The sequence below is a fragment of the Gymnogyps californianus genome, chromosome 3, assembly GCF_018139145.2.
Source record: "Gymnogyps californianus isolate 813 chromosome 3, ASM1813914v2, whole genome shotgun sequence".
Lineage (NCBI taxonomy): Eukaryota > Metazoa > Chordata > Aves > Accipitriformes > Cathartidae > Gymnogyps > Gymnogyps californianus.
The window spans coordinates 1,874,399-1,892,153 of record NC_059473.1 but is presented as its reverse complement, the minus strand read 5'-3'; the positions used below and the strand labels follow the sequence as shown (position 1 = coordinate 1,892,153).

The window sequence follows — 17,755 nt, the reverse complement described above, 5'->3', positions numbered from 1 at the left end:
CCCTTATTGGATGCTCTCATTTTGAGTTTCTCCAACACACCTTCAAGGACTCTGGGTTTTCATCATCAAAAATCACAATAGCTTTGGAAAAATGCAGGGTTTGTGCAAACGAGGCTGGAGATCTTACAGAGGGCAAAGAGCAGTCCTGCTTCCCTGATTAGTATCCTAAATCCCAGACTCTGCTCCGCAGGCGTATGGCTCCAGCTCCAGAATCTGAATCCCAGCTTCAAAAGTGAGAAAACAATTCCTATTTGTTCTACTGCTTCAGTAAACACACCGTATTAAAAGAATTATCTAGGCTAGTTTCTGCAGTTGTTTATTGCTTTGTTACCATTTGATGTTTCTTGTCTTGATTTTAAGCTTTCTGCATAAGATACTGTCTTTAGATTTCTGCTTGGGTGTCACGGAGATGTCAGAACCTAACCAATACCAGCTAAAATAAATTCCAAAAGGCTAGAGAACATCAGCAAGTGGATGCTATGTGCCGATCCTCCTGGAATATTTTTCATCTGTGTAATTGTCTCAAGGTTTAGTGCATTGCGTTATCTGTATTCTTGTTTGCAGAGGAAGGTGTGGTGGAATGTACTGTTCAAACAGAGACTGCTGTCCTCCATCCTGAGATAACGAAGCTACAAAAAGAATTTGTGGTGGTGCAGGCAGCTGCCAATGTGATACGCAAACGATGATGCAAGTGCAGATCCAGCATTCTCACCGGGTGGCTCCTGCACCCTCCCCACCCAAACAGCTGTGTAAGCTCTGTTTGCATTTTTCAAAACCTGGAGTGAAAAATGTAAATGAATCACGCAGCAAGAGTCACACGACTGGTCTGAGCTTCACCGCTGCTATTTGACACTGAAAGTCAAATCTTGGCAGGCAGATACAAAGATTTAAACAGAGGTGGCACAGTTGCTGTCTGAATCCTCAAATAACGGGGCATGTCGGTCTCAGTTATTCCTGTATGAATAACATCTGCTACCTGCAGTGAACACGTCAAACCTAATACCTCACTGAAGTAAATGATTCGGCATAGAGAGAAACATATTTTGAGCAAACCGCAGTTGACAAACATTGAGATTAGTTACCTCCATCCACACAATGCCTTCATCTACACAGGGTACTTCTATGCACATCAGTTTCCTTACCCTCACAGATGCATTTGGAAATCTCCCTCTGTTGCCTTACTGTACAGACACTACACTGTAGGCCGTATGTTCAATTCATTACCCAGAGCCTTAAGCCATGGAGCTTCCATTAATAGGAGTGCTTGATGACAAGCGATTACACAGTCGCATCCTTGTGTAGCCTCAGGTCTTAGCTAAAGACCCGTATTTCTTTGAAAAGATTGCTTTAAATTAGGTAGTTAAGAGCATAGCCATCATTTAAAGAACCGAAGGAAAAACTGATACCCAGCCATTTCCCGACAACCCAGTTTCCCTGCCATGCAGCAGCATTTTTCACTACTGGGATTTTCTTACTCACCACTCCCTTGTGCTGGTATCAAGGGGGCTCTCTCAGCATACCCAAAGAAAGGATTTGCCCCATTTAAATTCATTGTAGCTATTCCTCCGACCAAAGAAAGTCCAAGCCTTATCTATCCTAGTAAAATCAAGTACACCCAGGAGCATTCCTGAGCAGTGGGGTGCAATTAACACCATGGCTAAAACTGCTGCAATGCTTCCCCGGGTGGACTTGGCCCTCTCCAACCAGCTGTCCTCCACAACCCCCCAGCACGCTCCAGGGAAGGGAAAAGGGATGTTCCAGGCCTCGGGCCGGCAGGCAGCCTGCACACAGCCACCTGCATCCAGCGGCTGTGTTTACTAGCACAGAAACAGGCCAGCTGGCCACACTGCCCAGGAACGTTCCTCAGCACATCTAATTCACTGTTACCGAGACGGTCTAAGGGGCTGGAGAACATTTAGTGCTCTGCGCCGGTCAGATTCAGGAGCAGGGAGTACGCTGCTGGAAGCACTCAGCATTTCACCAGCAAGGACCCTTTGAAGGAGACTTCCTTTAAGTCCTACTGAAACCAATAGGAAGACACTTTAATAGTGTCTGGATCCAGCTGAAGCAATAGACTTTTTTTTTTCTTTAATACATAAGAAGACATTTGCAGTGCTGAACCCTCAGTACTCAGTTTTGCTGTACTTCACCTCAGCCAAGGATTCACCAAAAAAAACCACCCAAAACCAAAACAAAACCCCCACAATGAATATTAATAAACACTTACGAGTCTCTCTCCTGAAAGAACTTCCAGAAGTTTGATGAGCATCCTTCCATCGCGAAGGTCAGTGTACAAATCTGTAATTCTGCATGATACGCGTGCCAAGTGGGAATTAACCCACTTTGTGAATGTCTTCTTCTGAACTGCCTCACGTTCATCTGTTAGGAAAACAACACAATGTTACTCAAAATAAATCACAGTTCATGTACCTACATGAAAATATGATGTTCAAACAGGTCTAATATTAAATGAAAGGTATGGCTTGTCTTCTTAGCACAATCACTGAAGAAATCGGGACTTTTCACTGAAAATCCACCTTTCTTCCCATTTTCTAATGTCAGTGGGAATTTACTGAGTTACTACCTGTGGAATAAATCGGAACTATAGATTGTAGACTTACTTGCTGCTCAGATAAGCAGCTTCCTCAAGCTGCAAAGAGGTCTATTGTAGAGCTACAATGTAAAAGCCCCTTTGGACTGATCAAACTGTTCAGTAATTTGATCAAGAGTTATCTTCCACCACTGGAAGAACAGGCCAACTTCTGCTCTCGAATACGCACACAAATCCACAACAGATCCCCTGAAATACCAGAAGTCGCTTTGGATTAAGATAAGTACAAAAGAGAGCAGAGACCAAAGCTTCCCATTTGCTTTTTTCCCTTCTCATTACACTATTTATTTGCAGATTCAACATTTGTAACTGTATTTACACAATATCAAGATGAACTTTTCCATAACTGCATGTTTGAAGTAGACTTGCATTTATTTAAAGCCATAGAAAAATAGGTTCTTTCCACCTTCCCTTCCTAGAGTCTTTCACAACTGTTTATACACGAAAACATTGGCTACGAGAGCTCTCTTAACGCACAGGCTCACTGCAGTCACATTAATTCAGAAACTCCTAAACAGCTATCTACCAAGCTGAGAACTCTCAGACAGAAAATGTTATACATCTTTGTGGTTAAATTCTTTTGCCAAGGGCTTTGGATGAAGCCCTTCCTCGTTAGCAAAAAGTCATTTCACTGAGCTGGGAACTACTACAGACCAAATTTGTCAAAACACAGGTGGCTCAAACTTGGACTCTGAAGTCCATAATTAGATATACGAATGAAAGCAGTCTGCTTTTCCAAGCAGCTAAGCATCTAAGCCTCCTATCAGTCTCTTTAAAGTTGTTAGCACTTTCACAAACAGGACATGAAGACTGCTAAATCCTAAACCAAAATGTAACATGTCCAGCTCCGAAAACTCTGAGTACGTTGTTTGAAACACAGAAAACGTTAATGATGGTGCAGATCAACACAGAGTTTATATCTGACTACCCAGGGTTTCAGTGGATGCTGTCCTTCAAAAGGAAGGATGTGCCCCCTTCCTGGCAGCGCAGCGTGGTGGGGCCATGATCCCAGCGTGTTCATAACCTGTTACAGCCTCCACACCCGCAGGACCTTGGGGACAGCAGCAAAAGCCTGATCTTGGTGATAAGGAATGATAAAGAAGCTGAGGCTGAAAAGGATAGAAAGTTGGGAAACAAGTAAAAGAAAAAAAGACAGTAAGAAATCATATAGTAGAGTGGCAGTAAGGAGGAGGAATCTGACAAGGAGTGGGAGAGCAGACCAGCACTTCAGTGGCAGTTTGCCCAATTACATAAACCCCACCCTAAGATTTCAGTTCCTCCCATGTATTTCTGAATTTATTCTTGCTACCCATGTGGTAGGACGTGACCAAAGCTAATGCACTGAAACTGTCCCATTTGTAACAGCTTTTACCTACCTATAAGGTGTGAAATTAAGAAAACGAGGCTTGGAAAGATGAAAAAGGTAGGGTTTGTGAAAAAACAGCAACATGCTTTCAATGAATCGACAGTTTGCGTTACTCTTGTTTGTCCTCACTCTGTATGAAGCAGAGGCTTGCTAAGATATAGGAAGTGAACAGGAAGTTAGCAATAACTGTGGCTTGCTTTCCAGTGCACCGAGGAGCCCACAGCAGTTTCTCAAAAGCAGCAGCGCGTGCCCCCCCCCGCTGCCCAAACCTCAGCCCCCCGCTCTGCCCCAGACCCCATCAATGCCGCATGATGCACGTGCCCTTTACTGCCAGAACATCACAGCCGCAGCGGCCTGAGACTCCAGTGTGCGTCGTTAATAAGCATTGTGCGAACAGAAGAACGGCCAGTTTGTTAGAAAGCCCAAACCTTGCCCCAGGAAAACAATACTATAAAAATAAATGATATCTTTGCAGTCAAAAGCTGCAGCGTCTCCTAACCATGTTGCAATTCGTATCAGCAGCGTAACAACATAGCTTGTTCAGTCTTGGATCAAAGAAGAGAAAACCCAATGCATCTGACTAGTGGAAATAGTTGTCCATCCAAGTAATGATTTAAATATACTGTCTACTAACCTTAAATATATATTTTATGAACTATTTACAGCAAGTTCCTGGGAATGCTGTATCTGCATATCTGCTTGTCTAGTAATCCATGCTTTTAGTTGAAGTATTTTTTTGAAATGAGTCACAGAATAAAAACCTTGCAATAGTTGGTGCTTTTGAAATAAAATTCCAACAGAAATTACCACATCTCCCTTCACCAGCTTGAACAAGCCTCAAAACAGCTCAGCAAATTTGTTTATTTAATCACTGTACTCTCTATACAGAAGCACAACATTCAGAAATCCCTGTGGTTACATTCATTCTGAAGAGAAATACAGATGTACAGGATCCTAAAAATAGAGTTGGATATAGAAAATATTATGTGAAACAAAAAAGCTATCAAATATCATCATGAAGCCAACCATTTAAAAAAAAAAATCTTTGGTCAAAAGTTATGGTTGCCAACAATCCTCCCAATTTAGGATCACGATAAAAGTAATGGGTGGGAAAAGAACATCCATGTGGTTTTAGTAAAAGAAGATGAAGAGTCAGAGCCTAATTTTGAACAGATTGAAGACATGACGTGGGAAATACAGCGACAGGCCAAGTCAGGTTGTGAAAACTTCAGTGCCATTGTATTAAACTGACACCAGCTTAGGATCTTCTGTTGTTGAAAGCCAGTCAAAGGAAGTCAACAGATCAGCCGGCTCCAGGCAGCCCTTTCAGGAGGGGGAAGATGGGTCCCTCCTACGGACAGTGCCGACGTGGCCCAGGGGTCACTCTCCCAGAAAGGCTTCCCCACCCCAGCACAATTGCTGGGCCTAAAAAAGGACGTGAAAGTGCATTCTTCAGGCAGTAGGGATTCAGTGGAAAAACCCTCAGCAAGTTCCAGTGACGACTCTTCTTCTCTATTGCCTCAGCATCCTTAAGCGCACCGAATTATCAGCGAGCGAGAGGATGGGAACACAGCCTACAGGCTCTCCCCATCTAGCTGGAAGCCCTCTGTGCTTTGGTAGCTGATGCTTGGTGCCGTTACACATGTTTTCTTTAGTCTAGTTCAAACACAGTTGCTGCCTCTCCCCTTCTGCCTTCCCATTTCCTCTGTCTCACTCTCTGTGGTCCTCGATTTCCTGTTTACGGCGAGAGGCTGAAGGGCTCGGTTGGTTTTTCTGGCTCCTCACCTCTGCACCCACCCCGCGCTCGCTCTCATCTTCGCTCCTTTCACCTGATCCCCACCCATCCTCTGCAGCGCCGTCCTCCTCCCCGCTCGCCCCGCCAGATAAAAATAGTGTGAAAATCTCTACTGAGAGCACAGCTGCGATGGTGTCAGCGCTAACTCCACATGCTGAGCCTACTGTCAGCTCTTCACATGTGTTCGAGCAACTTCATTGCTGTAGCCATTAACAGCTTTTTGTCTTCTTCTCGTCTCTCCTCCGATTCACAGCAAGAACGGCCAAAAGCAGCGAGATCCCTGGCTGCCTGGGTGCAGCCTCCAGCCCCGTGGGAAAACCCTGCGGCACCACGCATAGAGCCAGGCCCCCATGTGCTCACTGCCAGTTTTTGGGGACAACCAGCAACTTATCTCAGAAAAATGCCACCGGAGAGACACAGCAGCTCTTTCAGTCTCCTAATGGGCCGGTCACCCAGGAAGGCCACTCTTTATCATGCACTTGGCACAGGCGGAGCGCAGCTCTCTAACTCTCCGCTGACACTATTAGTGATACAAACACCAGAAGAGAGAAGGCGCAGCCATTCTTACCCCCACATCGCTTAACTGATGTTGTGCTCCCACAACGTGGGAAAGCAAAACAAGCCCGTTTTGAAAGTTGTGTGACTGGGGTTGGTCATGTTAAAACCTCTCCTGATTATTTCTACATGGTGTTTCACAACGACTGCAGGCTTTTGCAACGCTTTTACCAACCCTTTCAAACTGATAAACGGTATTTCTTCTGCTCTGGGGTTTCAGGTTAAAACATGCACAGAATTAAAACCAGTGAATTTTGGTTGTATGTTCCAGAGAAAGAAGCATACATACAGAAAAGTGGTACTTAGCTCTGACAACTCAGCTAAGCACAGAACGCAACTATGACTTTTAACGTACAGTGCTGTGTAAAAACCTACACGCTAAGGGCCAGGTGCATCCATGAGTGATGATACCAGGGATTTAACATCAGCGATGGGCCCTGAAGTGCTGTTTATGAATCTCATGTGATCGTTTTGACAAATGTCCTTCATACTTTCAAAAACACGGTTTTAGATTTTGAAGATTAATTAAAACTAGAGGATATGGGTGGAGCTCCAAGTGTCCTACAGCTTGTGAAAACATTTGTTTCCCAAGGGTGAAGAGAAATGCGCAACATGCAAAACATGCACAGCAGGAAAACGGAAGCCGCTCTAACAGCAGTATTGATAATAGAGAATCCAACTTATCTTGAAGCAACACTGGGAAGGAAATTTCCTTTATGCGGAAACCCCCACGACAATACTACTAGCATACAGTGGCTTGCAAACTCCAGCTCTGTGACTGTGATAAATCAAGGACTGACTTTGTTTAGGAGTTTAGTAAATAAACTGGAGTTTGTACACTGAAATTCACATAAACCAGGGCTGGATGTGATGACAAGCAGGCATCTAGCCCCTTCCCCGCTTGAGGAGAGTAATTTCTTCCTCTACTAATTGGATGAGAAAAAACCCTAACAAAAATGTAGTTAACTTTCTGAAAGACCAGAGCCAGGAGCGTCACTCGCTGAATCCCCAGTGTGGGACAGCGGGAGGGGGGTCGCACACACCATCCTCCCTCTGTCACACGCTCAACTCCGCTGAGTGAACTCAATAGGGCTGTGCCAGAATAATGGAGAATTTGTCTTAATAACTGCCCTGGAAAACGCACAGCTGCAGGAGCCAGCTGAGAGAAATGTGGGCCCCTGTGACCCCTTTGCTGCTCCCACATGCCAGAAGGCATTATCAGCCCCAGTCCCTTCGCATGACCGCAGCACTAACTGCTGCTGCGGCAAAGGTTACCTGTGCAGCCGCCTGTTTTCTAAAAACAGCCTGAAGACGATCTGCTCCCTTCCATACCGGTCAAACCACATTTTCAACAAACTGACCTTGAATCCGTTTCAAACTGAATGGCAAATATGTTTGGCACACACTGCCGCCAGCCCAGCACAGGTAAAATGACTTTCAGTGTGCAACAGCTACTGCCAGCCCCTGGATTGCAAAGGCCTCCAAACCGGATCAGATAAACAGTGAAGTGGGTGCTTTCAAAGGAGCTGAAATGCTACTGAAGAAAACAGAGAAATCGGAGCACCAAAGGAAAGCTGAAAGAGGCACTGAGTGTCTAGGACTGCTGCCGGGCCCTCGGTGTGTGCACAGCCCCCTTGGGACAGCCCAGGCATCAGAGGCACTGAAATCCTCCCTGCTGAGCCCAGCCAGCAGGCAGCTTGCTCTATACACTATCAATGTTTGTGGATCCCTGTAACACCTCAAGCAAGACAAATTAAGGATGAGTTTTAATCCCTAACTCCAAAAGCTCTGTCTCCTGCAGGTTTACATCTTTTTTGATTTCCAGGCTGAAAGTAATTTTTCCAGCTTAAAATTATTATTTTTTCACTATAGCAACAAACACAGCCAGTGCGCACCCTACACGAAGCATTGCTAAACACACTGACTCAGAGATCAGCTGAGTGTTGCTCCAGGCGCACCACTTTTGCTGATATCCAATATCCACAGCTTCCCAGAATTCCCCAGATCATAACCTGGGTTAACCGTGCAAAGAGAAAACAGAACTTCCTTTCACAGGACAACATTGCCATTACTGTAGGTTTTCAGGGCGCAGGATATCACCCTATGTTTTCTCATAGATGCGAGCATATAGAGTTAAATAGTCAGTAATATTTACAGTTTCACAAATTCCAGCCATGCTTGAAAGTTTTTAAATTGAGAAAGATGCCCGAGAGAATGGCAGATCAGCTGCTGGGACCAGAATGTGGTGATCAAACAAGATTTTATCAGGAAACAACGTGAATGCATGTACTGCACTAATCTTCACCATTTGTTACAGTAACAGAAGGCCAATACTGAACATGAAATAATTCTAATACAGATCTAACCTCTGTTGTTTCCAGGCTTGAGCACAGGGTTGTACAAAACAAATCCACTGTACCCGGCCCCAAGGCCGGTATGCAGACCCCTCAGCGGCTCTGACAGGACGAAGTAAGAGCTCCTTTTTGCTCACCACCCCAGTACCGCCTTGAGGAAAGAACAATGCTGGTGGGTCCTGGTCCTTCCATTTCCTGTCCAAACCAAGGGCTGCATGCTCAGAGGAAGGCTGGGGACTACCAGCAGCCCTGGCCCGCGATCCATGCCAGGGAGGGAGGCTGAGGTTGGGTTTTGTGTGCTCCTGACAGCCTAGCAGGACCCCAACCCTGGGGCGAGACCCTCGGGCTGGGACCCTCCGTGGGACTGCCTGCCTGCGGGGCTGCGTGGCAACGCAATCAGTCAACCGATGCAACACTAAATATAACCCAGAAGGGAAAAAAGCACCTCTGTGTATCTGTACCGGATCAGCTGAGGAGAGAAACATCTGCTTGGACAAACACGAAATGATGGCCTTTTCACATGGTCCCAATACATGCTATATTAGTACATGTGGCAATAAGAAGCCCAAAGAGAACAATACATAAACATGCACAGTCAGGCACAGAGAGTCTAAATTACAGTATATTGGAATCTATCAACAAGGAAGAAAATGATGGAAGGAAGAAGGATCACCCAGTCAGGAGGAGGACTATTAGGTGTCTGTAGAGAAAAAGAAATAAAATTAGTTTCTCTTAACATTCAAGTGTCCGATGACTGTCTCCCCTTTAGTAGTAAGGCAATAAAACTGAACAGTGGACGCTGCTTTTCTCCAGCTGCAGATAACGGGTCACAACTGAAAATAGGAGTTGATGAAAATGGAAAAAAAATGAGTTTAATGTAGAAGACAGAAGTCCATAACACACACATGCAGAGGCAAGCAACAACCTAGAATGAAATCTGCACGAAGTCAAACTTACACACATCTTATACAGAAAACATGATACACGTGGGTCTGATGCTTCGAAACAACAGGTGAACTTTAAAAAGCAGGCACCTCCTTCATTTTTACTTCAATCTTGCAGACAGTTTAACATGGAGGAATGACTGCAGCTGATGGTTTTGATGCAAGTAGGATGTATTTGTTATGGTTATTTTATGGCACACAGTAACCTGTGGAGCGCCTTCCCCATCAAAAGTGGTGAGATTACGCCAAAGCTTTTACATGCTCAAACACGACTTAGACAAGAACTTGAATGCAAATGTGAAAGATGACAAAGCAACGAGGTGATTTTGTTCATGCTGTGTTTAGCTGGTGATTTTCATTAGGACCAAAATCCTTGCTGCTTTCCCAACTCTGCTACACAGAGACTATTGTTCAGAAGTCAGGGGTGTGTTTAGCAATCCATTTCTCTTTTACTAGGAAGCACCGACCAGCTTCTAAATCCTATTAAATATCTACCCTTCTCTACTAAACGTTACAGCATGTGACTACTTTCACTGCTGAAAATGCTCTGGAAAGAAAAAAGGGAAAGCCACATAATGCAGCATGTGGAAAAAACAATTCTGCTGCTTTCTCTCTTTGATGTCACTAAACCTCACTCACACAATAAAATGATGCACAGAACAATATCCGGTAGCCAGCCAAGCATTACGGGGGTGTGGAAGGGCAGGTCCCTTCATTGTCTTTATTTTTACACAGAGTTTATGGCATTTTGGTGTCAGCAATACAAAAATAAACCTCCTGAAAGCCAGCTTCGGATTCACGTAGAAGAAAGATTATGTTCATCTGCAAAAAGTTGCTGTAAAGCCTCCCACAGCAAATAAATGAAACATAAAAGTCACCCGGGTTTAACAGATTAAACTGGTGAAAGAACTCAGCCTATTTTATTTTATTTTTTAATTCAGAAGATGGAGATGACATATTTAAGCAGATTTAGAGAGAATGTGCGCTCAGCTCTCCCTACATCGGTGCAAGCTATGCGAACTGCTTGTTTAACTTCAGGAAAACTGGAACGCAAACTTGTGTAAATATCTCCTGCATCATGAGCAGCTCCCTGCAACAGAAAACACCCTGTCACACAGCCCACTTCATAAACATTAACCATTCAGCTTTTTTTCCTGGTACTGGGATACCAGCTGACTACTTGTTTTTCTGTATGAAATGCAAAGCAGCTACAGAAATGCAACCTTTCTAGTGGATGATTAAAATGGTTTAACACTTCTAGGTGCTGCTCTTGGAAATACCTACACCCATCTTCAGCTTTAGACACCATCACCTGCCCTGGTTTCAATATAACCACTCACATTATTGAAGTCCATTATGAGAAAAATGTTCAAGAGGACCAAGGCCTGATCTCCAAAATGTATTTGGAGAAAATGTTACAAAACCATTTTTACAGCAAAAGAGCAAAAGTACAGTTGAATAAAGGAATAACTTTATGGCCTAATGAGCGTGCAAGTATGGAGTTCAAATGGACCTCCTTTTAAAAACAGCATGAAAAATACATCAGTGTTGTCAGCATTTAACATAAAAGGACACAAATGCCTTACGGCTGATTTGATGTTAGTGGTTTACACTTGTTGCCATTTTTTCCCTCTGCATAGCAGACAAATCACTTAATGAAAAGGAGCATGGAAAAAGCATCGGCCTGTCCCAGGACACTGACTGTGAAATTCCCACAGAAGAACAATGAAAACCTGAGGTCACTGCACTATTTCAAGTACACACAATCTTGTGGGGTCTCTGCAGTTTCCTTTAAAAAACATTATGAGGATAATGCAGGGAAGCGCCAGGGTTTTTTGGAGGGGGGCAGTGCTGTTATTTTCCATACTTGCCCAAACCACTGTCTGATTAGCAGTGTTGGCAAGGGTGAGAGCAAGGCTTGGCACAGGCAGAAAACATGCTGGGTATTTCACTACATAAGGTCCATCTTATTTCTTCCTGTGTTCAGCAAACCCAGCAGAATGAAAGAGCTTTTACAGCAGATTCCCACTTGTCTATAGGAGGAAAAACAAGGGTAGGAAGGAGCTGGTTTGTTGGGGTTTTTTATTTCTGTTTTTCTCTTTTCCTTTCGGCACTCCTCCTTCTTCTCCGCCCCTGCAGGTAATGCAACAGTTCTCACACAAGACTACTAGCAATCTGCTATTTCTACAATCCAACTATGTGACCAGACTGGGATCCTCCTTATCTAGGTATTTGGAAATATGAAATTGTAACTGTTAAGCAGACATGAGTCAGTAAGGGATGGGCATCAGGACTCAGCATTCACCCTGAAGACAGAAAAATGGATGCTGAAATCCATCTTTTAAGAGCAAACCCAGGCACTGCAGACAGAAGCTTACAGCGGCACACATCACCCTGGAGGAAGAAGACCTGCTGGTGGTGCAAGGCTGGATGTTGCCAAGCAAGGGAAATCCTGATGGAACATCAAGAAGAAAGCTGTCACCATGAGGGTGTTCAGACACTAGATCCCTCCCAGGCTATGGCATCTCCAGCCTTAGGGATATTCAAATCTCAACAGGACAAATCCCTAAGCAACCTGATCTAACATTGAAGTTGACCTTGCTTTGAGTAGGTGTGCTGGACCAAATAAACTCCTCTTCCAACCTAAAGTATTCTGTGATTCTATGAATTTTAGCAAGCTTAAACAAGAATAGGCCAGACGACTGAACTGCTAGTATTCCTACGGAATCCCATCGAGGGATTTCAGAGAGCTGTGGGATCTTTTCTTTCATCTGAGGCACAAGTTGAGACACTACATGGAGAGAAAAGTCAAAGCTGTGGTATGTTTTGACCATGCTTCTTTAAAAAGTCATTGCAATCAGAAAGAAGAATAGATGAAAGAAATGCCAAACCTTTGTTGATTTCATGTTTAAATCTCATTTCACTTTAATGACAGAAAAGCATGAATAGAAAATAAATAAATCTATGATGAATGCATTTAATCCTTTCAAAATATTAAATCTTGGTGCTAAGAGATGTTATCATTATAATTAATTGCTGTTAAACTATAATTTTCATTATCACAGAAATATTTTAAATGGAAGGGCACGTATTTAAACAACCACTGTGTTGATCAGGGATTAATAATAGCTGATTTCATAGCCTTGCTGAACAATGTGTTTAGTTCATCCAGTTTCCATGGTCACGCAATAATTTACTATTGTTAACTGCATGCTACATTGTAGAGTCAGACACACCAGGCTGTACTGACAGGTTGCCAAATAAAAGCAGTAACACCACAGGTAAGCCAGGCCATGGCTCAGCAAGCCTGAGATCTAAGCAAAATCCCAAAGGTGAAAGCTGAATGAATAACAGCAAAAAAAATATTGTAGATTACAATAAAAATTACTGAAGGAACCATGGTATTTATAACATGCAGTTATTTCTAAGAAGGGAGTTTTAAAAATGAATGGATTTTAATGAGATTTGAAACAAACTGCTAATAAGAAGCATTAGAGGAAAAATCCCTAATCTTCTCTGGCTCTAATCTGCAAACCCATCATGCAGAGCTCCAGCTGAAGTCCTGGAGTTGTTGTCTTTTGAGACTGGCAGAACTGATGCCTTCACCTGTTAGCTCGCTTAAGCAAAGCTCCAGAAAACTGAACCACAATGTAAACTTTAACACACATTCTAATCAGTCACTCTATATATTAAAGTTCTTTTTTAAGAAATCCATGTGGTAATTAAAAATAATAATAATAAAAAAACCCTTTCTTTACATGTCATACCTGATTTCTTGGGACTTCTGAGGTACAAACAAGTTGCACATACATTCTAATTCCTCACCTCAAAATCTTCCTGCTGGTCTGTTTCATTCCAATCCAAAGGTCACTTACTGATCTGCTTTTGTGGGACAATGTGGCATGTTTAAGCAAAATCATTTTAGCCTTCAGAGTTATGCAAGAGTGGGGGGAAAAAGATACCTTTTCCAGCATGGTATTTCCTGACCATGTAATAACTTTCAAAGCAGTACCAGAAAAAGACCCCTTTGTTTGAAACTCTTGAAGATCTCTCTGAGATTTAAAAGGTGACGCAAATTTGAAGGAATTAGTTAGGTAAAATTATACTTTGAACACCTTAAATGTGTATCTTCATCCAGAAACTTCACTTGTTTTTCTAGTCTTAAAAGTGGACTTGTGAGTCGTACTGATTGTGCAATGCATTGACTATGCAAACTGAAAAGCTCTATGTGTGTACAAAGGTGCAGCTTCTGTTGAAGTTATCCATGAGAGCTCCCAATAATTCACCTCCATTTACTTTCTTTAATTTTTAGCACACTGAGAAAATTAAGTGCCAAACATCATCACCTCAGCATAATCAATATAAGAAGCACCCAAACACTCCTGATCCAAGTCATTTCACTGATGCCTCCTTAATCACGTTGCACATGGGCTCTGTATTCTGGGCTTTCCCCTCCCTCAAAACGTGAAACAGCATTGTTGGTTGGGTTTGGTTTTTTTTTTTTTAAACATGCTATGAAATATGGCAATTAATAAAGGAAACGCAGAGCACAAGAACTTCTGAAAGCTAAGCGTCTGGTTAATGCTCCCAATTGTCTGTTAATGTAATATTAATATCATTAAAAAAATAATTCAGGTATTGGTTAGGCACAGAACTATTGCACATTTGCCTTACATAGGTGAATAGGCTCTTTGAGCTAACTAAGACTATTTGTGAGCTTATACCCATCTTACACACCTTCATAGCCAAATCACACAGATACACCTGTGTACACAGGCATGAAAACGCATTTATGGCATCTTACACAGATTGTGTGCACCTTATTTGTGTGTTCCTGAAGCCTGAGACATGATAACTCACTGATTTTCAGGTCTCCAAACTTACGGGAACATTTCAGCCTAACTCAAATACACAAGATGTTTACACATAAGAAAAAGCTCCATGAATACACTTCTGAATATGAAGTCCACAGTGACCTGCAGCTGGTGCCAAGGAAATGTTTTTACACTTGGCAACAGGAGCTAAACCAGAAGGAAGAGCTGACTTATGTAGCACAGAAGACAAAAGGTGTTCTGGCATTAGGTAGTTCACAAACGTACACTTGAAAACTGCTAGGAACTGGTTGGGATCAGCCACGCTCACAGAGACTGGAAGAGAGGTAAAGGACAGCCCCGTACCCAGCCCACTGAAACGGGTACTACAGAGATCACACCACCCTGTCCAGTCATTTTAGTCATTCAGGAAAAACAGGGGGGGAAACTGCCCCCCCTCAGCTGCTGTTTCATTCTGTGTTGCTACAGCTGGCAGGTGCTGGTCCCAGCCCTGCCATACCCTGCCTAGCGAGAGCAGCTCTCCTGGAGCCAGCGCAGAACTACGCTCCATCCCTATGGAGGATGCCACTGCCAGGACACGCTGCACGGCTAAAGATTTTACATATTAGGTGTCCTTAAGTGTTGTCTGCTCTCCAGGACAACATGCGACTGCTTTTATTTAGGAAAAAAAAAGTATCTGCAGCGAGGAACTGGCTGGAACATGGCTGGCCCCGGCGCAGAGGATACATAAGCATCTTTGAAGTGGCACAGAGCATCATGAGCATCAACGTGCCAGCAAATATCAGTGCAACTCGCCTGTTACGAGCAAATGTTCCAGTAAATAAGGATTTATATCTCAGGGATTTTACAATATACTCTATCAGGCATCATTATTAACATATTTATTTTGGGGGAGAGACAGAGAGAAGCATTTAATAATATGTGAGCAGCAGCGGATTTATGGAAAAAACGTGCCACAACTTCCATGCCTCGCTCTGTGAACTCCTTCCGTAAGGACTTAGGCAACAGCTATGAACAATCATGTCCAGATGCAACCAGCACATAATCTGCTATTAGAGGCTGACAGATTATCAGCGCATCTGTAGAAGTGACAGTGGCCAGAACGTCACCTAGGGAACAGTCAGGAAATTGTCTACGGGCATTGCCAATTTTCTAAAACGACTTCCTTGCGCTGGAAGCAAAACACACTTTCCTGTTACCAGGTGCGGCCATGAGGATGAAATGCAACTCGCACCCCACAGGGTGAATGAAGCCTGTGAAGACACAGAGAGGGAATGGGGTACAATCTGCCTCTGAGAGAGCAAATACAGTTCCCACAGCCATAGCTAAAATAGTTCCCAATACCCCTTCCTTCTCCTTTGGGCTCAAGATTAGAGCCTCAATGCAATTATCATCCACTTAAAGAACCGCCACGTACCCCGTGGCTTTCGTCAGCACCTCCAGCCCCAGCGTGCAGGGGCACAGCACAGCCCCCTTGATACAGGGGCTGAGAGTGGGTGCACCCGCCTGCACAGTGGGTGCAGACAGTGCCATCCCAAGGAATTACTTTTATTTAAACAACATGAGACACTGAGCATTTAAAGGTAAGGTTAACCCAAATTATTGAACTCCCCATGCATGAGAATAACAGAAAGGTCAGAAGTTCAAAACACAACCAACATCTGATGTTTCTAGACACCTCCCCTATTTATTCAGAGCCTTACTTAATTGCCGTTCCATAATGGCTATTACTCATGTTAAACTGCAATCAAAGTACAGTCACATCCGCAACTTCAGAGCTGTCTCTCTCATTACGTTGCCAGACAATCTGGAAAAGCCAAAAAGAGGAACACACCCTGAAAAAAAACGGCCATTGCACTACCAGAGTAAGTCTAGTCTCCTTGGAAATAACTGTGGAAAGACACTAAACTAGATGCAGAATTAATTATTACCCAAAGCAAACCATAGTTAGTCAACTACAGATGAGACAGCCATGTTTTCACTTTCCTTTTTTCCTGGAACCAAATCATAATCAGATCATATTTTCAAAAACTGGAAACACTGCCTGGACAAAATGAGCACTAAGAACTGGACTTCTGAGTTTGGGGGTTTTTTTGGAAGGGGAAGGCTGAACCCAACATACTGTACCAGTGTGGAGAAGCTGAAACCAAAGAGGAGTCATTATTTGAGAAGAACGAAGGAGCAGGCCTGGATTTGAGAGACAAAAATCCCATGAGCGAGTCCCTCGGCACTGTGCTGTTGTGCAGTTTCATTGCCTTTAACAGGGCTGCCTTGATTTAGATTATCTGAGAAGTAGGCTCTGCATATTGGCTGATTTTCTGAAGAGTTTGCCAAGCTATTAAGTTAAACTTAGGTATCTTTAATAAACCACAGGGGGTTTTTTTTCCAAGAAAAATCTGGGCAGCCAGCATTTATTTTGGTCAGATAAACTCTTACATCTCTTTGTAACAACGCATTACTTTGTTTAATCTTTGCAGGCATAAGGCCACCCCTTGCTTGTGATTAGAGTGCTGTGGTAATACAGATCATTTTTGTACCTTACCACCACGCTTTCTTCACTGTCTTTTTGGTATGTAATTCTCCGTCTATTCTACCTGAAAACTCAGTTCTGATAGAACTAAAACAGACAAGAAAACTTAAAGAAACCAAACGCAAAACCAAAACAATCCTCAGAAACATATGCCTGGCCATTTTGACAATATCCAAGGCAGAGATGTTTGCAGTCTCTGCAAGGGACAACAAATACGATTCCTGTACAATGCCATTTGGGATGGTACTTTCTCCTGTTTCCTAACGTAGGAAGTATTCAAAACCTGCAAATGAGAAATCGTATTTATGATCTCCCCCCCGCCCCAACAACCTTAATACAGTTTTACTAAAAACAGCGCAGGATTGTGCATTCTACCAATTACCTGTCAAACAGAAAACTGACCCTGTCTAGTGTTTGTCATGTACATGTAACTGGGCCTGTGCTTTCAAGAGTTCCAGCCTGTATTTTTATGAACAAACCAAACTTGATTGAACATGGAATTATCAGCATTTCCAGTTATCACATGAAAAGGCCACTGGGTAATGCCAGATCTTTCACAAGACCTTTGAAAAGCCACAAACGTGGCCCCTAGACTATGCCACAGTGACTGTCTGCGTGTCTGCTTAACTGTACTGTTCCCCTCAAAAACTGAAGGGCTTTTTTCTTTAAGCTTCTTTCTAAGTGAAACAGTGGGGCATTCAGCACGGCTACGAGACTGGTTAATATTGGTTTGGCTACAGTAGTTCTCTTTCAACAAAGGAGGCTCTC

General features: G+C 43.3%; 1 protein-coding gene across 3 annotated transcripts in view; it reads right to left on the bottom strand.

Annotated features, from left to right (window-relative positions):
• The window catches only part of SPTBN1 (spectrin beta, non-erythrocytic 1), a 136,311-nt gene that overhangs the window by 52,087 nt on the left and 66,469 nt on the right, over positions 1 to 17,755 (bottom strand). For all 3 annotated transcript variants that reach the window (XM_050894809.1, XM_050894810.1, XM_050894811.1), the window contains one exon: positions 2,228 to 2,379. In XM_050894809.1, the coding sequence (XP_050750766.1) occupies positions 2,228 to 2,379 (152 nt within the window). The remainder of the gene's footprint in view (positions 1 to 2,227; positions 2,380 to 17,755) is intronic.